The sequence below is a fragment of the Phalaenopsis equestris genome, unplaced genomic scaffold, assembly GCF_001263595.1.
Source record: "Phalaenopsis equestris unplaced genomic scaffold, ASM126359v1 Scaffold000511, whole genome shotgun sequence".
Lineage (NCBI taxonomy): Eukaryota > Viridiplantae > Streptophyta > Magnoliopsida > Asparagales > Orchidaceae > Phalaenopsis > Phalaenopsis equestris.
Genome location: NW_018164951.1, coordinates 2,487,676 through 2,509,610, shown reverse-complemented (window position 1 = coordinate 2,509,610; position 21,935 = coordinate 2,487,676). Strand labels below are relative to the sequence as shown.

General features: G+C 33.1%; 1 protein-coding gene across 2 annotated transcripts in view; it reads right to left on the bottom strand.

Moving 5' to 3' along the window:
- Window positions 1-2,846: 2,846 nt before the first annotated feature.
- LOC110028316 (LRR repeats and ubiquitin-like domain-containing protein At2g30105) overlaps window positions 2,847-21,935 on the bottom strand; it is a 20,650-nt gene continuing 1,561 nt past the window's right edge. Inside the window, exons 2-10 of one of the 2 annotated variants that reach the window (XM_020730112.1) lie at window positions 18,843-18,937; window positions 14,147-14,290; window positions 11,224-11,334; window positions 10,980-11,080; window positions 8,339-8,476; window positions 7,495-7,543; window positions 7,329-7,394; window positions 3,872-3,982; window positions 2,847-3,071 (exon numbers count right to left, since the gene is read on the bottom strand). In XM_020730112.1, the coding sequence (XP_020585771.1) occupies window positions 3,057-3,071; window positions 3,872-3,982; window positions 7,329-7,394; window positions 7,495-7,543; window positions 8,339-8,476; window positions 10,980-11,080; window positions 11,224-11,334; window positions 14,147-14,290; window positions 18,843-18,937 (830 nt within the window). In that variant the 3' untranslated portion in view covers window positions 2,847-3,056. Of the gene's footprint in view, window positions 3,072-3,125; window positions 3,385-3,871; window positions 3,983-7,328; window positions 7,395-7,494; window positions 7,544-8,338; window positions 8,477-10,979; window positions 11,081-11,223; window positions 11,335-14,146; window positions 14,291-18,842; window positions 18,938-21,935 lie in introns of those variants that run through there. The other variant, XM_020730111.1, reaches the window with a different exon arrangement.

The following is a 21,935-nucleotide window of genomic DNA, read 5'->3' as shown; positions in this document are numbered from 1 at the left end:
TTATTGATCATTTTGAATCTTGAAAGCAGTTGCTTGCTTAGGTTTAGGGTTTAAGGTTACAATTAAAAAAAAAAAATTGAAATGACCTTTAGCTTTATTTATAAAAATGCAAAGTTTCAATCCCTTCGTTTTGGCAAATATCTGAAAGTTATGTGTTTTGGTTTGAGAAATTTGGAAATAATTGTAGCATGTGAAAGTTTGGAAAGCTTAAAAGCCTCATTGGGAGAAATCAGAAATGTCTATTGCTTTGCTTTGTGGAAATCTGAAGTTTAAATGCTCTCGTTTCTTTTTAAAGAATCTGAAAGCTCTATGTTTTCATTTATATGAAGTTTGTCCTGAAAACCTGAAATTTGTATATAATTTTTTTGTGAAAATTCAAAAGTTCTGGTGTATATGTTTGTGAAAACTTGAAAATTCAAAAGTTTTGGTGTTGTAGAAAGGTGAAATGAAAATTTTAGGTATAGAAACAGATATTCATAATTATTATTCGACAGGACATGCTTCTTATTGCTGCCCCAGGAATTATTTATCTGTAGTTGATGTGTTGTATCTTTGGGAGCTATGCAAATAGTCATAAAACTTCAAAGTTTATGTGTTAGATATATAAATACATAAGATTGTGTTGCATATGAATCTTTTTTTTCAGTTTATGTGTTAGATATGTAAATACAAAAGTTTTTATTCATAAACAGATGGTTGTTATACTATTCTTTTAAACAATTTTACCAAACAGGGGTAGTATGGTCTTTTTTTCATAAACAGCTGCCCGACAGATGGTCTCACGCAGCTGCGCCAAACAGACTGCCAGCTTTCCCGCCGCTGCGTGCAGCTGCTTCCCCACAGCTGCTTCCTGGGGCAGCGCAGCTGCAGCTGCGCCAAACAGAGCCTAAGTGGGGAGAAAATCCGTAGTTTGAATGCAAGCAACATTGGGACGCCAGACGCGTTACTCCTTAAAGAAAATAAAAAAATAATAAAAAAAAAAAGTTTAGGGTGTATGGCGTCCAGAGCTTGCGTCCGAACTCCAAACTTAATATTTACCTTAAGTTGAACACTCTCGTGGAGGGCTATTGAAATGACTCGTTGTTTGCCGTGTTCGACTCATTAAGCAGCTCATGTTCTATTCGTTCGCTAAGATAACGAGTTGAACACGAATAATTTTTTTGTGCTCGATATATAAATGAGTCGAACACAAACTAAGATTTGTTCATTTATGTTTTACTCATTTGACTTGAAATAATTAAATTATATATTTATATATATGTGTGTGTGTGTATTTTTAAAAAATTTAGTTGGCTACAACGATACAAAGATTTATAATCAAGTAAAATTATTAATTAAAAAATATAATAAAAATATATTAAATTTTATTTAAATGATGTTTTAATAGAAATAATAAAATTTAAAACTTGCCCCAAACTTAAACATCCTACGACTGCATGATTAAGGTTGTCAAAAATACTCTACTTGTGAACAGTTCATATTCGGCTGGTTAAGCAATCGAGTTGAACAAGAACACTTTTTTTGTGCTCAAAATATAAATGAACTGAACACAAATAGTGATTTTGTTTAATGAGCCGAACACGAGCTGAGCTAGGGCTTGCCCGTTTGCTCGTGTTCGGCGAGGCTCATATCGTGTTTGGTTCGTTTACACCAACACGGTCATGCATTCATTCATTTTTAAAAATAGGAATTAATATGCTCTTTGAAAGTTTAGTAAGCCATGAAATTCTCGTATCCCCTGAAAATTTTCCCACTTTTATTAGAATGCTATGAGGTTCTATTATTTTTCCACATCTCATTTTTTTAAGCCTTCACAACTTCTATTTTACTAATACAATGATGAAAATAAAAAATTTTCTAAGGCGATCACATTTTTAGAAGCTTATCAAAATATCTCATTCACATATATTGAATATCCTCATCTAAGAAAAATATTTTTCATTTTTCATCCTTAAATATATTTTTCTTGAATTAAATTTTTTTTTATTTTTTTCTCTCTTTGTTTGGCTTATTAACGCATATATCTTTCACTTTCTTTAATATCTAATTTATTACAAAGATCATTATAAGTTAAATACATGTAACCTTATATTTTTTTCAAATCTCTGAAATTTTACTTTTAAACAAACTTTTATAATAAATTTTTTTTTTTTTTTTTAATTCGTATTCTATTACCAACTAATTTTATTTATAAGAACTCTTATTTTTTATTCTTCAAACATATCATTTATAACTCACTTAATAATACCCATTACTTTATCCCATATAAACCCTATTACTATATTATCTCCTTCATAAACATCTCATATAATAATAATAATAGCATGCTAATGACATCCATTCATTCTCTTTTTATTATTTTCTCCTTTCATTTCTTTTTAATTATATTTTATTGAGATATAAATGCCCAATGTTCTTAAATTTGTCAGAGGCATTCCTTACCAAAATTGTGAAATAATAGAGAATCAAAATTTAAAGATTCAATAAATACTATATCTGATGATATAATACATATTAAAATTAATTCATTATAATTTAAATAACTTGATTATATATATATATATATATATATATAATAAACGCATACAATTGCACTTTGAAGAACCAGAAAAGACCACTGAAACATAATGCAAGCAGACAATTGTTCCAAACAGGTTCCTGTGACTAAGATATAAAACAGATCTAAACTTAACACTTGATTCAAACTTGAGTCTGAATCCAATCGATCAATCTCAAGTAAGCAATAATTGACTACTTTTTGGTCCAATCAATCTTAATTAAGCGAAAGATTGACTCATTCCTTTTCATTCAAGCATGATTAGAGCAAAAATCAACTCAATATGATTAGATTTTTCTTCCCTCATGCATGCATATACATTTCAATTTAATTCTCAAGCTAGTCAGACTTCGTTTGAAGGAGCTTCAGGTTTCGGTGAAGTTTCTTTCAAAGTGAAGTTGGTAGAACAAAGAAGGCAACCTGCAATCTTAAACTGTTTAAATAGCCGTTCTTGTGAAAGAACTTTGGGAAATGATCGTTCGACAAACTAAAACAAACTTCACGCCGGAGTGCACTGCAACGCAAAGGAGGTTCACAGTATTCTCAACAAAGCCTCAATGGTAGGCAAACAAATTGTAAGCCAAGTTTAATTCGAGATAAATAATATATCAATTTTTATTTTCAAGTCGAATCAAGATTAATATGAAATCATAAGAGTGAGAAAGTGACAGCAAAATATAATATGACTGCCCATGCTCTATAGTTTCCTAAATAGTTCAACATGAAAATAAATAAAAAAAAATGAAATTGAATAAATAAAATTATGGAAGTAGTTCCTTTTCAAAATGGCGACGCCGGCGTGCATCATATTCTTCATATCCATCCATCTGCCACATAAATTTCACATTGCACATAAAAAAAGAAGGTATGGGGGTTAAGAATTTGCACAATTTCTTATAATAATTATAAAGGTGCAATTAGCTGATGTAGTTGGCCTTTCTCAGCCATCCGATTTACTTTTGACGGCCCAGATTGAATTCATCGAAATTAAAAGAATAAAGATGATTTACATACATAATACTTATTTCTTATGTATTTACATATCTAACAGGTTAACTTCCATTTTTATGCACATCCCACCTTACCTAAACATGGAAAGGTGTATTTTACATTTTAGAAGTTAAAATAGTAATACTTTTGATGTGATATCAAAGATTTGGGTGGCATAAATGTTAAAAAAAGTGGAGTTTAGGTGTTAGATATGTTAATATATAAGAACTGGTTGGTATGTACGGAAATGCCCCTTAAAAATTTTGAGAAATAATTTTTAGATTTAAACTCAGCAATTCATATTAAATTAAGAGGTTTCAATACCTGACGAAGATGACTGTCTGCTAGATCAACCTTAAGTAATTCCAGTTCTGTGCACCATTTCAATAAATGTGAAGGAAGCGAATTTAGGTCATTGTTCACCAGATGCAAAATCTATAAAAGAAAAAAAATGTCAACTTTAAAGCAGCGACAAGCTGAAGTACCAAATCATAAATAAAAAAAAGGATTAATGGAATTAAATGAATAAATTCAAGAAATAACAATGTATGTGTATACACCTGCTGATCCGATTATGCTCATTCATCCCACAAGGACAGCCTAGACCACCTGTGTGAGAGCAGTTATCGGAAGAAGCCACCATGACTAGTAAAGACATCAGGGAATCCTTCATTAAAGGCGCCGCCCAACAATTGAGACTCAATCTCTTTACCTATGCACTAGGGACAGGCGTCGTACCGACAACACTTGACACCAACGTCATAGTCTTTTTGTCGGAAAATATTTGCGCAAAGACGTTACAGTGGGGTTACAGAGGGGTATAACCCCGATATAACCCCCCTGTACCCCCTGTACCCTAACCCCCCTGTACCCCCTGAATAACCCCTGGACGTACGCAGCACTGCGTACGTCTTATGTATGCAAATATTTTCCCTTTTTGTAAATACATTAGAGGAAAGCATTGTATTGTACATAATGTACTACATCAATTATTTTATGATTTTTCTCCCTTATCTATAAGGGACTTCCGAGCTCCTCTCTCTCTCTCTCTCTTTCTCCCTCTAAAACCTTATAACTCAAAAAACCTCTGATAAGCCATACTCCTCCGACTGATCGGACATAACAACTCAATGCAATTCCTAAGGTTCCCTCTCAAGATTTTTGCATCTCTCCCTCTCTCTGACATCTTTTCTACGATACTAAATATTTCACTAGGTTCTATGTACTCTTGAACAGTATGAGACTCAATGTCCTAAAAAGGATTCAACATCCTGAAATGTGCGGTGAGCGTGGAGTTCAGACGCAAGCTCTGTAACATAGATCCCAATCACCTGAAGAACGCCCTAGAATGACGATGGACATCACTAGAGACTTCCTGATCCAACAAATGAGTTGAGCGAATCAATGAGGAAAGAAATATACAACATGAGAGACGTGTCACATACCCACTGAAGAACCAAAACGCATACTGGGTCGTCGAGGTAAGTGACTCAAACGCAATATCCACTACAAATAGTGAGAGTACCTCAGCAAGGAGTACCACAACAAGGAGCACCTTAGCAAAAAGCACCCCAACAAGAAGTAACAAGAAGTGCCGCGGCAAGGAGCACCAAGGCCAGGATGACCAACGCGAGACCTGCATGTTCATAACTTACCAAGAGTTAGATTGAGGAGGACTCCTGGCTTGATCTCGGAACAAGTGAGATTACCCAGAAACGATTTAGATCATTCTGAAGAGGAAGGGTTTATGACGGATTCCATTAAGTTGTTCGAAGAAAAGAAAAACTAATACTTGACTACCATGCTGAAGAAGTCAGTGAAGGATGGAGAATCAGAAAAAGTTTTTCTTCTGACTATTATGAAGAATATGATATGAGAGGAAGAAGAAGACAGACAATAACAGAAGGTCCCTTCTCAAGGGAAATCTTGAAAGTTGAGGAGTCAAGGAAGTTCAGGATCCCATCGCTGGAGACTTACAAAGGGAAATCTAACCACACAGACCACTTGGCATCCTTGGAATCAGCCGTCTGCCTAATCTAGATAAACGATGTACTGAATTGTCGTTTTTTTTCATGACGCTAAGGGAATCGACCTGTGTTGGTTCAATCATTTGTCTATAGGATCATCACATCTTTCTGCGTGTTTGAGCAAACGTTCATGGCCCAGTTCGCCAATGTACAGAATTCACCAAAAAGCTCACAAACGCTCCTGATGATATGTTAAGAGCCCACTGAAACCTTGAGGAGCTTCATCAATAGTTTTCAAAGAGAAATGCTAGATTTTCGAGACATGAAGCCTGTCGTTGCTCATGTGGATCTGACCTAAGGCCTATGCGAAGGACTGTCCTGATACATGCTCGGTTTGCAGAAGTCGAAAATGTTGGCAGAGCTCCTGCAATTTGCAAACAATCACATCTCAGCGGAGGAATGTAATTATCTCCATGGACCCTCTCGACCATCGGGTCGAGGGAAGGACCACTGTTCCAACTTCACGATGATCGTCGAGATCAAAAGACCCATTTCCGAAAGAGAAAGCCCTGGAACGCTCGTGAAGATCGCCCCTAGCGAGATCAAAGAAATACTAAAGCAAAGATGGTAGGAAGAAGCCACCATACCCCCCCCCCCCCCCCCCCCCCCCTCCTCCCTTCTCCCAGAGTTCTGATGGTTGAAGTAGTAGCTACCATCCAGAGTGAAGTGTATTTTAAAGAGCCTTTCCCTTGAAGGCCGGTGCACATGCCCATGATCCTAACCGTTACAGTGTAAATCATCGTGTACATGGGAATGATACCGAAGAATGTCAGCATCTTTGGAATCTCTTCAAAGAACTGATCAAAACGAGAAAATTGAAAGAGTTCATAGCCCCAGAAGCGCACACTCAACGACACGACAAAGCCCCTGCTGAAGGCAGCAACAATGAGCCCACACCCGCGAGAGTAGTCCTAGTCATATGAGTTGTGCCCACCTCTTTGGAGGAGATGGACCCGAATAGTCATGAAGGTCCAGTCTCAAAAGGATGAAGACAAGATAAATCTATTTAGCCACTCTGGCTAAATGCTCCACGCCAATCCACCCCCTAATCATCTTTTCAGATGACGATCTGCCTGCTAGTGGGAAACCATTCAACGAAGCTATCGTTGTTACTGCGATCATTAAGGACTACTAAATCGACAACATCCTGATAGACATCGGAAGCTCCGGGAACATCTTGTTCAAAGGAGTCTTCAAGAAGATCAGAATCACTGCCAACCGGTTAGCCCCTACTTCTGGAGCACTATACGGTTTCTCAGGAGAACAAAAGAAAGCTTACGGCCATTTGGGGAGAAGGAGAACAATAGGCCACAGGGATGCTGATTTCTGTGTGGTCGAAGCACCAAACTCTTATATATATATATATATATATATAACAAATAAAACAAACTACCAAATTGTTATAGCGTACTTGGTAAAATACAAACTTGACACTAAATTTTCTGAATAATTTGTACTCATGTTCTGTTTACAAATAAAAGAAAAATTTACATACATACCACTTATTCTTATGTAGTTACACACCTACACTTCAATTTTTACATATAGGCCACCTTTCCTAAGCATGAAAAGGCATATTCCTCTTTTTTAAAGTAAAATCGTGGTATTTTTTATGTGATATGAAAGAATTGAGTCTTATAAATCTAAAAAGTAAATTTCAGATATTAGACATGTAAATACAAAGGAATTGAGTGGTATATATATAAATACCCCTACAGAAAATATGCTAGCTGTAGCTGCAAAAAGAAACAGACCTTCAGACTTTTTAAATTTGCAAATGTTTCTGGTAATTCGGACAAACAATTATTTGATAAATCTATCTGCATAATTAGAGAAAAAACATGTTAGCTGTACATGATAATTGCTTGCTTATATTAATTGCAACTCATGGAAGGAAATAAAAAGGGATGCAAGAAGAACCTCAGCAAGCGAGGAACAATTTCCAATTGTTGCAGGCACCGAGCTAATCCTGCCAGTCAACAATAAAAGTCAACTAAAGAAAATGTATTCTATCTAAAAAGCAAGCTTATCCGCCATGTTGAAATAATAAGACGAAGATTTACATAGATGCCACTAAATTTCTAAATATTCACATATCTAACGCCAAAATTATAATTTTTACATACATACCACCATACCTATGCATGAAAAGTGTATTTCAGCTTTTAAAAGTTGAAATGGTAGAATTTTTGATGTGATGTGAAATAATTGAGTGGTATAGCTAAAAAATAAATAAAAGGGGCATTTGCATAATAGCACACCATTTTTGCATATTTACACATCTCACACCTAAACTTCAATATTTGCACACAGAGATCTTTAATATCGCATCAAAAATAGCACTACTATCACTTTTTAAAAGTGAAATATAACTTTTCATGCAAAAGTTTAAAGCACCAAAGTGCTATATATGTAAATATGAAACTGTAGGTGTGAGATATGTAAATACACAAGATCGTGTACTGTGCTAAGCATGTAAATTTTTCAAAATAAAATTTAGGTTTTAGATATTTAAATACACAATAATTGTGCGGTATGCATGACAAAGCTCCTAATTGCATTCCTTCTACAAGTTTCATGGCATTAAAATTATATAAAATATCAGTAAGGACATCAATTAGAGCAGGTTTAATTTTCAAGTTGTAAGATATGTGGTAAATATTTCCGAGAGACGAGAAATAAAAAAGAAAAAAAACCAAATTTACTCGATGAGGACAAAATGTATAGTTATTATAAAGTATACTAGCTGTATATTAAAAACTACCTATTGAAGTTTGCATTAAGAACTCGAAGCTGATTCAGACATCCCAGTTCATCTGGTAAGCATGTTAACTTGTTATTTGCAATATAGAGAATAGTAAGAGAGGTCAGGCTACCCACAGCAGGTGGCAAAGTAGCTATTCTGTTTAATAAAATGAAAGGGGTATTAGTTAAAACTAAATAAAATTAACGAAATTGGTGAAAATCACAAAAAATATAAGCAACTAAAATCATAAATTGAAAAACCTTAATTTATAAGAGATACAAGTTTTCTGTTACGCCTGTACCTAGCCTAAGTGCAATTTTATCCTTTAATTAGCTTGAGAGCACTTTATAATCTTTTGTAATTTATTATTGTTTAGTAAAAATAGACCCTAATAGGCCATAGATATGCATGAGACAATTGTCTGTGAGTCCGAGGGTTAGAATTTGGGAGAGATTTCATACCCCTTGAATTATAGGAATTGGGAGAGATCGCCTACCTCTCGAATTTTGGGTGCTTATCTTTGTCCTCATGTTAAACGTTTAATGTTCTTACAATAATGTATTTGCCCTAATTTCTTTGGGAAAATATGTCTATATTATTATCAATTGGTATCAAAGCTTCCGATCCCTAAGGATGAATCACAACCTAAAAGTGTTCCGATCGCATAGGGATTGTGGACTTGCAGCCTCCCTCGAGTCGCTAAATGGTCAGAAGCCAATGGGATCATATAGATCTAGCTAGGAAGTCGTCGATTACTCGATTGCTAGCTGGGAATCATTGACCGTGATACAATTGTGGTAAGTGTTGCATGACTTTGTGACTCGATTTGCAGAAGACAAAGATACAAAACTTTCGTCTTTGGCGGCATACAAAGACTCAAAAGTTCCATCTTTCTCTTGTTCCTGCTCTGTCCTCGTGATACAATCTCAATTAGAGCTAGCTAAGATGGCCACTCGAGGATTGTGGCGTACAAAGACCCTAAAACTTTATCTTTCTCCTCCTTCCGCTCTGTCTTCGCGATACAACAACAGAATCATAATGTCCAGTCACGATACATTCGTGATCCAAGATCCCAAAAGTCAGCAACCGGATCGAGTGTACCTTAGTGATGGAACCTCTTCCAATTTTGGAAGCTGCTAACAAAATTGCGTCATTCCTGTCGGGATTCAAGATAGTTACAAAGCCAAACCATAGGATCACGAGTTTCGAAACCGTGAAAGGAGCGATGATAGTAAAGAAAATAGATACTTTGGGGTGAAATTATAGAAAGAAATTAGCCACAACATATCAAAAATAGGGGAAAGTTTCTCAATAATGGAGGAGCATTTCACATCCATGGAGGAGAGGTTTGAAAGAAGATTCATGGCCCCGGAAGAAATGATAAAGAAGATCATGGGTTTTCATACAAAACAACTTCCGTCAGCCACAAAATCAAGTGACGGCGTCTAGAATGGACACAAACAACAACAACAAAAAAGATTCACAAGACATCATGGTTGTGTCTCTATTTTAGATAGATCGAGAGCTGTGGTATCGAGCAAAAAAGATCATAAGTGATCTCGAGTAACAACACTTGGAAGAAATAGAGTGACATTCAGACGACTTAAACAAACGGAAGTAAAAAGGATTGAAGTTGACAGAGTGGAAGAGACACATGGTACAGAGTTTACAAATATTTTTATGATCAATGAGCTATTTAACAGTAAAGGAGTTAGCACCATCCTAACCTTATTCTAAGTCGTTCAATCGAATACCGCCATTGTATGCGTGTTCAGGTGGGGAAAAAGATGGATATAAATAGTTAAGGGATTAAGGAGTTTAATTAAGGGTTAATTAAGTTAATTAAATTTATAGCTTCAAAATTTATATCTTCTTTTGTTTTAAATCCATGTATAGTACTATATATCGAATTGATTGATTTATTGCTTAGAATTTTATAAAATTGATTCGGTTGAATTTTGGGGAATTCAAAATTTAAAGTAAATTTTAAAATTGCCAACTTTTACTTGATTTTTGAAATTTTTGGTGTTACACCAAGAGAGTTAGTCTTCATGTCAAAAGCTTGAATTATACATAAGACTCGTACTTTTTGTTAAATAATTTCAATCTAAAAGAGCGTCAAATTGTCGTCATTGTTTTCTGGAAATCAAGGGTTCAATTAAACAAAAAGATTTCTGTAAAAACCCATGGACACAAACAGAAAGAACGAGAAGTTCCTCATTGAGATAGAGGAAAACGAAAGCGTTTCTTAAAAAGTGTGGAGTAAGTTCACACAATTCTAAGGGCACACTTCCACATGATAGTCGCACCTTCCAAAAGCCATGGACTGATACAAGTCGTTTCTTTGCGAAGATAATGCTCTTACATTTCTTTTATGCCAGTTTGTCCGACAAATTAGATCGGATAATAAGCATGGAGAAAACATTGAAGCTGATTTGGTAGAGAGAGAGACTAACAATGCATGAAAAAAACTATAAATAATCTGCACAAGCCAAAATTAGTTATCAGGACTCAAAAACTACAAAGGAGTTTCAAATCTAGTTGCATTTCATAATATTTTGACTGATTTACTTGTAAGATCCAAAGAAAACAAACTTAAAACCATTCCACCAATTTTTAAGTCTTGAAAAAACATTAAAATATCAAAAAACAGACTTACCTGTTACTGTTAAAAGATAATATTGTTAAAGACTTCAACTGTGCAAGGCCATCCCAGCTAATCTTCTCATCAGATAAATCATTTGTATTCAGGTACAGTTTCTACACAATTTAGACATAAAATACCCCAAATTTAGCTAATACTTCAAAATGAATCTCATCTTCAAAGCTGAATTCCAACGAGTCAAAAAAAAAAAAAAAAAAAAAAAAAAAAAAACTTAAAACATGTATCATAAGAAGCATACATTCAACAACTTCAAACTACCAATTTTCTCTGGCAATTCTTGAATGTAATTGTTACTGATATCCAATATTCTAACATACGATGCACAATCCCAGACTTCATCAGGAATATCCTGCAAGTTTAACATAAAAGAAGCGCTTTTAAGTGCTAACCAGCGATTCAGCATAAAAAGAGGATATTTTATAAGTCATAAAAAATGATACAGATACAATAAATTAGTTTTGCTAACCACCAATTAGAATCATAGTTGAGAGGCTAAAAGCAGATAAATTATTGTACATACCACACAATTCTTATATATTTACATATTGAACACCTTAAACTCTCCTATTTGCATTCAAAACACGCAAACCATCAACTTCGCATAAGAAAAAAAAAACCATTTTTATTAACTTAATAAAAGTGAAATACACATTTTCATTCATACGATTATAACACGAAAGTTTTATAAATATAAATATCAAGCATTAGGTGTTATAAATGTAAACAAATAAGAATTGGTTTGAAAGCATGTAAATTTCCTAAATTATTTTGTTCTGACTTCTGATATTGATGTCCATGCTCAAGTTAAAATACAAAATGGATTTATATCCATACACTTGCTGCATAAAATGCCACTAAAGCTAACTCATTAAAGGATAAATGATGAATCATACTAACTTTACAGTTATGGAGGAAACTGCGCAACTATACCTCTAAAGGGAAGTTTGATTCACTCATACATTGGATGTTATCTTATGTCAAAACAATCATCCCTAGTTTGGTTTATTGAAATCTTAAGCTTTCAACAATTTAGACATCAGTTTAACCAAGACGACTGCTATAAAATATAAACAAATTCATCCTGATCGCTACAAGATTTTAGGAAAGCAAAAAAGAAGTTTCATGTGATTAATGTAAATATGGCATTACAAATTTTATAGCAAAATGTCACTAAGCCAAATGTAGATGTCAGTCTAACCAAGGCAACTCTCATATAATGCAGCCAATTCACCTGCATCAGAAAAAACTTTAAGAAAAGAGACACTATTGGAATTGGTGTCGATATTTTCAGCTATTGAGCTTAGCACTAATGCAAAAGTTTTGAGTAAAAAGTATTCAGGGCCTACATAAGCAAGGAAAAAAAATGAAAAACAAAATACCAAATATAAAAAATAAGGTAATAAGTCCAAAAAAAGCTATGATTTTCAAAGAAGGTAAGTTGGTATGGATCATATTGAAGGAGTGATTTCCTACTGATTCATTTAGAAGCTCAAGGTTAGAGCTAATAGCACATTTAGGATTGTTAAAAAAAAGTAATGGCAATGCCTACAAGATTGATCAACTAGGAAATTAACATTTCGGCTGCTTTTAATATCACTGACTAGTCATTGTACAACAAGGAATGCTTCCAAAGAAGAAGAAAAAGTCTCTCTTATCCGAGAAAAGTGACGTAGAGTAGGCTATTTCACGGAACTCCCACGTATGTGGGAACCATGGTTGGATTCCATTCAAAAAAGTCATGTTGTGGGACTTTCCTGCTTCGTTGCTGCTGTCAAGCCCTTGGGTCCCCTTTTTATACTATTTGAAGTCTAACTAGAGTTACTTCTAAGGAGGGTCTATTTATATGTTGTTATTTCAAAATTTTGGGGACTTTTAGTTTGGCTTATATATTATAGACTATTTTTCTCTAATTTTTTTCTATTTTAGTGTTGTATCTTTTAATTTCTCTCCGTTTATATGCTTGTAACTTGATTGGATTGAGGTGGTGATCTATCCCTGATGTCCAAAGACCTCCTACTTTGCTACACCTGCTGCCAAGTACAGTTTGACAGCAGAATCCTGTTGTGTCCTTGCAACCAGACAGCCCCTCCAATTGCAAATTATGCCGGATTTCATCGGTCATCACTACCTCCTCTGCTATCCATCCTACTAATCTCCTAACCCAGCCCTCAATCTTCCCACACCATCTAGGAACCCTAATAGTCATCACTTTCCCAGCGATCCATTAACCATAACCAATCCACTATCTTTCCACAACTCTATTAGCTTCTTAACCCATTCCAATCAAAAGCACTAAATAAGAATGAAAGGAGAACGATGAGTCACAATTACAACCGCGAATAATGATGACCTCTCATCCAACATCCCTGAAGTGAAGAACGTGTTAAGGTGGGTAGCTACATTCACATCCTCCACTTAGCTCAATCATTTGGGAGAGTTGTTTAGCCATTGTGTTCCAACAATTTGGACAAGGTCGAGGGGCAGCAATGATCGTTAGAAAAAGAAAAAATCCTATTATGAGTAAGACTATATATGTAGGGTCACCTTCAAATTCAGCAGGTATGTCCCAAATCATATTAACTGATAAATTGTTGCGTTTCTGCCCCTCTTACTGGTTCAGGTTTTTGAGAGAAGTGGTTAATAGCAATGCTCAACTCTTTCCATTTCCCTAATACTTTATTTTTTTTGTATAGTAGTTTGCTTTTACTCATAAGAAAAGTTAAAAATTTTCTTTCCCATTCTATTCCATGTAAGAATAGGCATTACTATTTTGTAAGAAATTAAATTTAACAGTTATCACACATATATACTGAATTTTAGTTGAATTAGCAGATAATAGATTCAAGGACATTTAATTTTCTCCATTAAACGGCAAATGTATCTTACAATGACTAGTTATACAAACCATATCTCAAATTCTTTCATTTAACATAATAAAATGCAAAGATTTTTGAGCTTGAATAGGATTCAAATCATTGTTGTTAGAAGGGATTGATCATAAGCTGCGGAGGACATATCTGGATCCTGATAAAAACACTTAAAACAATCACCTAAAATATTAGATAAATATAAACTAATTCTCTCTGAAAAATAGGACATACTCATTCATCCAAATAAACATATAAAAAAAGATTCATAGAATAAACAATGCTACTTCATACCTTCAAGTGGCGACTTCCCAAAGCTACAGCACCACTTATCCTCCAATGTTGAGATGGATTTCCTCCCATAGACAATGCAACAAAAGGATCCGTCGTCATTAAGTTTGGTACAACAGATGAAGCAGGTTTTGTAAGCGGCTCATCCTATTCAATATTATATGCCAAATCAGAAAAACAAACTGCGTAGTTAAAATTCAATTATAAAAAATACATAAATGAGATCCAGAGAAAAAAAAACACCTAAGAGCTCCTACCACAAGCCATAAAGTTAAAAAAAAAAGCATGATAGAGAGTTTGATTAAATAAACTAAAATGCCCTTTAACTCTCCGATAAACTGACATGCACTAAATACTAAAGCCTTGTTTGGGATTAATTTTGTTTTTTATTTTTGTTTTTATTTTTTCTTTTTTTAGTATAGTTTTTTAGTGTGTGATGTCAATCTAGGGCTATTAGAAGGTGTGAAAGGAAAAAAGAAAGGGATAGGCAGGTTGCAGGAAGGGTGAGGAAAGTGACATGACTAAATTGAGCGTGAAGGGTGAAAAGACAGTAAACTGGAAGCGAAAATTATCATTTTCTGCTGTCAAACTGTAGTAAGTAGCAATTTGTATGACGAAAGAAGCCTTTGAACGTCCGGGAGAGATCAGTACGTCGATCATATCAGATTATAGACACACCAACTGAAAAAAATTCAAGATACACCGTTCCAATAGGGATTATTAGGAGAAACATCTTCAAATAGCACAACAAGAGCTAAAAAGTCCTCAAAATACAGAAAACAACAAGATATAAGTAGTCCCTCGTAGAAAATAAAAAAATAAAAATAAAAGAATAGGAAATAAATCAAAAATAGAAAAAAAATCAAGGAGAATTTGACAATGGGTTGAAGTTGTATGGTTTGGTCTCTTCTGTGATCGTGAAAATCTTCAATTCCGTGAAACCGCAGAATCACATGATCAGGATTGTGGCAATCATGCAGTCAGGATTGATCGTGGAGATCATATGAAAAGGGATTGTGAGATGCTCGCTCTCCAGTCATTCTCCCCAACTAAGGGAGGCATTTTCTTCTACTTAGTAGGCTTCTAGAATCTATCTAACATCATAACAATGTTATTGCACTGTAATGGTTGTGAGAGCACCATTACATAGTCTATGCCCACGCCAACCCAAGACAATTCTAAAACATGTACGTCTTTCCAAAGTCAATTCTTCTATAATAAATAATCATCATTCTTTAGCTGAAAATGAGCTAGAGTTGCATATAGAAGGGTATTGTCATGATCCAAGTAAAAATCTATAACATGCTTTTCACACTTCTCATACTCGGCTAGGCACATTCAATAAACAAGTCTATATGGAAGAACCAACTCTGGAATAAAATCTATGGCATGTTGATCATCTTTAAGTGACAACCACTCAAGAGGTAAAGGGTCGGTCATGATATCCGACGATTCCCTCAACAAATGTTGTCTCTTTTATGGTATTTGCTTCTCAGGCTCACTACCTTCTAATGCAATATAATTTTAATCTAGTTGGAATCTCTCCCAAGGACTCAATTTAAAACCAATTTTAATCCATTCAGAAGCAACAACCAGAAGATTAAACCTTTCTTTTAAAACATTCAATATTCTATTATAAATTTTAATAATAAAAAGAGCCACTAAAAATCACAATGTACACTAAATAAAAATTTAAATCAATAAAAAATAAACAATATAAAATACAAGTAAAATAATACTCAAATCAACACACAATAATATATCATTATAAATAAATAAATAGTATAATAACTATAACAATATCATAATACCTATCAACAGTTGTCCTCCTGTAAACTAATTAGCTCACGTCAGACATATCAATCTTTTCCGAAAGAAACAATTAAATTCAACAATAAATTTTTCACGACTTAGTGGGCATTCACAATATTATTATGTATTAAATTAATATGCAAATGTTACGCATGAATGTCACAAAGATATTCAATTTATGATAAATCAAAACTAAAAGATTTAATTTCTAATGTAACCCTTTCTATTTCACTTTAAGTACTTATTATTTTTTATCTCTTTAAGAAGTCATCTCAAGATTATTGTCATACCCGAAGATATCCTCAAAATTGTACACGTAAGTACCCTCTAAAATTTTTTTCACCCGAAAGTACATCTTTACCATTTCCACTTCTCCTTTTGTGGGCAAGTACATTGTATTCCCTGTCAAGACCATATAAGTCTAATCTTGAATGACTTAAGCATTTAATTTCATTTTCTTTAAATTACCTCCTTTTAAAAATAGTGAATAATCATGTCACTTCTCGTTTCATTCATTTCAATGATTTTTTTAACTTACAACATGGATGTAGTTATAAAAATAAATATCTGAGGCAAATATGAAAGTCTTTATTGATTAAACCAACACTTTAATACTTATAAGAAAGTAATCATTCACTTTTATCTTAAAAGACTTTATAAAAGCTTATTCCCTCACCTCACTTCCTTTGACTATCACATATATCAGTTAAAGGTGCATATATTTATAAGAATTCCATCCTAAAAAAGAAAAATTAAATATAGCTAATTTATTTAAATATTTTTCTTTCAAATACATTTTGAATAAAAAATTCTTATAAATCTTACCACTAATTCTAAAACTTGAAATATATCTAATGTTATAGTTAAAAAAGACACAAATAAATAAGTGTATAGATCCTTACCTTAAAAGGTTAGTTTTGTTTTACAGTACACAATGTTTATTTTTCCCCCTTACAATTCGATTTGATCCAAACTTTGATCTTCTTCCTTTAATTTATAATTAAGTTAAAACTATTGTTAGCATTTAGTCAATAAACATATAAATTCATTTCAATTAATTATCCTTAATAAAATCCCAAATATAAACATATAATTTCAATTCGATTAATTAACCTTAATAAATTCCTAAATACCTTGTTAAATCATTCGACTGCACGCTAGCTCTCGAATGAGAGCTCTGTCCCGTATGCTAACCCTCGACTGCTAACCCTCGACTGAGAGCTCTGTCCCGCACGCACGAGCCGGCTACCTTCTCTTCTTCTTCCTCTTCTTCGATGAGACACGAAACCGAGCATGCGCCGCCGCCTCCTCCTTTCTTCTCCTTCCTTCAGCTTGGGCACAACGTCGTCTCCTCCTTCGGCTATGCAAGCGTCGAAGCCTCTCACACACGCAAGCGGTGACTTCTTTGCTTCTCTGTCTTCTGATTTCTTCATCCTTCTTCTATCTCTCGATCTCTTTGATCTCTCACCCGCTCTCCGAGTTTCGTTGGTTCGAAAAGGGTATACAACTAATTGAAAAAAGATGCGCTTATCCTTGGTACCAATTCATTTAATATAATAATTATTACTATTATTAAAATTTCAATTATTTTAATCATTCTCTTTCTTCAACTGTTCCTTAATCAATAAAAGAAAGTTTTTTTTTGGAGTAATAAGATGCACTTTGCTCAAAATCATAGCACTCGCGCACTTGTTGGGATGGATTTATGAGTGGTAATTGATTCCACCTGTTCTCCACTCCGAACTAGTTTTTCCCTTTGTGATTGACATAGATGTTCCACTAAGTGCACAACACTTGCTGCTTGATCTTCAAATAGAACTCTGCTTATAAGGTGTGACAATTACTTTGTGATATTGTTGTTTCTCTACCTTTAAGGCTAGAGTTTAAACATCATCTAATGTTCAATAAAGACATAATTGTATCACATTGTCAATAGCCGGTTTCAATCCTCCCAGCTATCAAGTTAGAGTGTTCTCCTCAAGCTCAACTAACTTACACTTCAATATAAGTTGCTTAAACTTAGCGATATAATCCTCTACATAAAGATTCTTGTTGTTGTAGGTGATGAAGCTTCAAGAATATGAGAGGTGAAAGAGCAAAAAAAGAAATAAGTCGGTTGTAAGAAGGGTGAGGGAAGTGAGAGAAAGGATGTCAACTGAAATCAGGCGTGAATCGTGGAAGGACAGCAAACCTAAAGTGGAAATTGCAGTTTTAAGTTGTTAAAAAGCAATAGGCAGCAAGTTGGACGACGAAAAAAGCCTTCAAACGTCCGAGAGAGATCACCACACCGATTCTATCATGTTACAAATACACCATCTGAAAGGAATTCAATGATACAACACTCTAATAAAAAAATTATGAGAAACATCTCCAAATAATTTAGCAATAGCCAAAAGTCATCAAAATATAAGAAATAACAAGATATAAATGGTTCATTCAAAGAAAATAATATATTAAAAATAAAAAAAAAAGAAAAATCAAGCATAATTTGATAATGGGCTGAAATTGCGTGGTTCGCTCACTTTCACGATCACAGAAATCTTAATTTTGTGGGTTCGCAAAACAATGTCATTTGGATCGTAAAAATCATGTGATTAGGATTGATCGTGGAGATCACACAAAAGGGATCGTGAGGTGCCTGCTCCCACGCTTATGAGACATATTATTATTTCTTATATCTAAAATAAATTAATATATTTTTAAAATACTTAAAACAATGTTTAGACCTTTTAAGTGTTTTAAAAAATAAGATATTTTAATCGAATATACCAAACATATTTTTCTCAAATCCAAACCAAAATTTATATAAAAAAAAAAAGCATTTTTAGGTTATTTCTTAGTTTTCGTATGAATTAGTTCATGTAACGGAAAATTAAACTTAAATTACCGCTTGGAGCTGACTACGAGAAGGTATCAGAATAATTGTGGGGTGGCTAGTTATATCCAATGACTCCAACTTGATAGAATCTTCAAGAATTTGTCCTGTAGCAAAGAGTGAGAAGGAATAAATATTTTTTGCCTAACATGATAATTATAGTATTAGCTAACATTAGCTATCCTTGATATTAGTAGTATTAAGTAGCATTAAAAACATAGTGGACTAATTTACTCAAATTGTACCTAGCGACAGCACAATAAATTGTATATTTGAACAACAAATTTTTGAAAAAAAAAAAAACCCCCCCCCCCCTCCCCCCCGTATTTTTTTAAAGAAAAAAAAATACATAGAGAGTTTTATTCCACACAATCAAAAAATTACAAAAAAGCAGGCAATAGGTCTCAACTACACGCCACATATAACTCACACAACAAAAGAAAACTTAGAGACCTCCCCCAAAAAGAGGAAAAATACGACTTACTACCAACAAACCCAACAATCAAATACACAACAAGGCCAAATCTTCAAACACCCAACAAGAAAAAAAAAAGAATATTTATTTGATGTGATTTAAATGTACATAAATCTTATAATAAGACAAGTTTAGAGAATATTCATGATGTTTATATAGAAGGAGATGAAAATGCAATTAGAAAAGTTATACTTGACTTCATAGAGGTGAAGACAATAAAATCATGATTAATAGTAAAAATAATCAACAAAATATGAAAAAGCTATTTTGAGAAATTTATTAAATGAGTGTTAAAGAAGGACTACACTGAAGAAATATTATGAATAAAACTAAAAAGTATGTTAAAAATTCATTAAGAAAAATGGATAGAGGTAGCCCCGACGAAGATGCGTCAAACGACTTATGTTTACATCATATAACCTTACAAATTCAAGAGAAATAGAGAATATTGCGGTGATTTAGTTATCAAATATTTTCAATAAGATTTTGAATATTAAGATGACCAACAAATGGTTGGAGCTGCATTTTGATACTAATATTTAGAACAAAATAAATGTTTAAAATTATGATTAACAAAAATGAATCAAGTTTATAATTCATAAAATGGAGTAATGAATAAGAGAAATAGAGCATGGAGTTGAAAAACTTTATTAATTTCATATAACAATTGTGGTTTAATGTACAAAGATTTATATGAGGCATAATTTTTTTGGTAACATAAATAAATAAATAATGGAAAAAATACATATGGCAGACAAAAGATTGTCATATAATTCTAATTAATCATAAAAAATAAATGATCAAGTACCACTAAATCTAATTTGATGCTTATTAAGATGGAAAAAAATATGTGCCGACATTATATTGACTTTATTCAAGACAATGAACAATACGACACATTTTGAAGGAAGATGACGAATGACTGGAGCAACATTTTGATATCACAATTTAGAACAAATAGAATGGTTCAAATTGTGATACTATAAGGAATATAAGTTTATGACTCGGACCATAAATGAATGAAAAAAAATAACGCAGCATGGATTTTCAAAACTATATCAATTTCGGAGAACCAATATAGTTTAATGTCATAAAGATCTATATGAGCATATCTTTTTTAGAAAGATGAATAGATAATTAATGGAAAAGTACATAAAGAAAATAAGGGATCATCATATAGATTTAATTGATCTTAAGAAGATGTATAATTCAGTACTACATAAATTGATTTGGTGTGCATTAAAGTATAAAAAAGGAGTCGATGCTACATTGACTTTATTCAAACATGTAATAATGGAGCATAAAATATTGTTAGTTGTGAAGTGAACTAAGAATTTCAAATTATAATAAATTTATATCAAAATTCAACATTGAGTTCATACCTTTTTGTAATGGTTATGGACATATTTTTTTAAAAAAAAATATTTAAATGAGATGCCTTGATATATGTTTTTTGCATATGACATGATTCAATCAAATTGATGAAATGCCTTAGCTAAAATAAATCAAGAATTAAAACAACAGAGAAAGTATAAAAAAAGTGGGGGAAATGATTACAAGAGAGAAAATTCACTGTTAGAAGAGTAAAATTTGTAATTGTCGACGTGATCAGGCGGTGTACATTTCCTCAATTAGTAAAATCTTCTGCAACTCCGTGGATGTAGGCAATTTGCCGAACCAAGTAAATCTGTGTGTTTTTTTGGTGTGAATTTTCTCGTGCTATTTTATTTGCTTCGTCGTCGATCGTTTTTAAATTTCAAATACACCACAACAACTGGTATCAGAGCCAATGACTACAGACAAAGTGAAGATTTCAGGTGACCATAATACAATTAATAGGACTAGAAGATAAGTTGATACCAAGATATGATAGTTTTATATATCTTAGATTGAATATATAAAAGAACGAACATATAGATGAGGGTATAAATTCAAGGGCAAAAACTTTTTGTTTAAAATAAAGATGCGACTCAAGAGTATTATAAGATAAAACTATATCATTAAAATTTAAGTAAAAATTAAGTTGGCAAAGTTAGCTAGAGGAAGAGTGTTGGGCAACAAGAAATATGTTGGTATGTGAGTTAAACATGAAAAATAAGTAAAAATATTAAAATAGATGTGGAGCAAAATTACAAAGAAATCACATAACAAATCTAAAAAATGATTATATTTGAAGAACATTTGGATTGGCATCAATTGAAGAAAAGATAATTTAAAATTGACTTAGAAGTTTTGTATATGTAAAACATAGGATAGAAAATGTATTCATTAGATTAGGTAGATAAATTTAATGTCAGCGGAATGAGAAAGTAGACGGTGCAAATCCTTAGTTACATGGGAAGAATTTGTTCATAATGACTAACGGTGAATATGCTTAAAACCCCACGAAACAATTAAAAAGCCTAAAAAAGGTATTCATAAAGATGGCTTCAAATTGTTGCGGTAATGCTAATCATCATGATGGTGACAAAGAAATAGAAATGAGTTTCATTCCAAAAAATAGTATGTAATCTCAAAATAAAATAATAATATACGCATATAAAAAAATTAACATAAAACTAAAGTTGATCTAATTCTAGATGACACATGGTGCACAATTCTTATAGGATATATATATATATATATATATA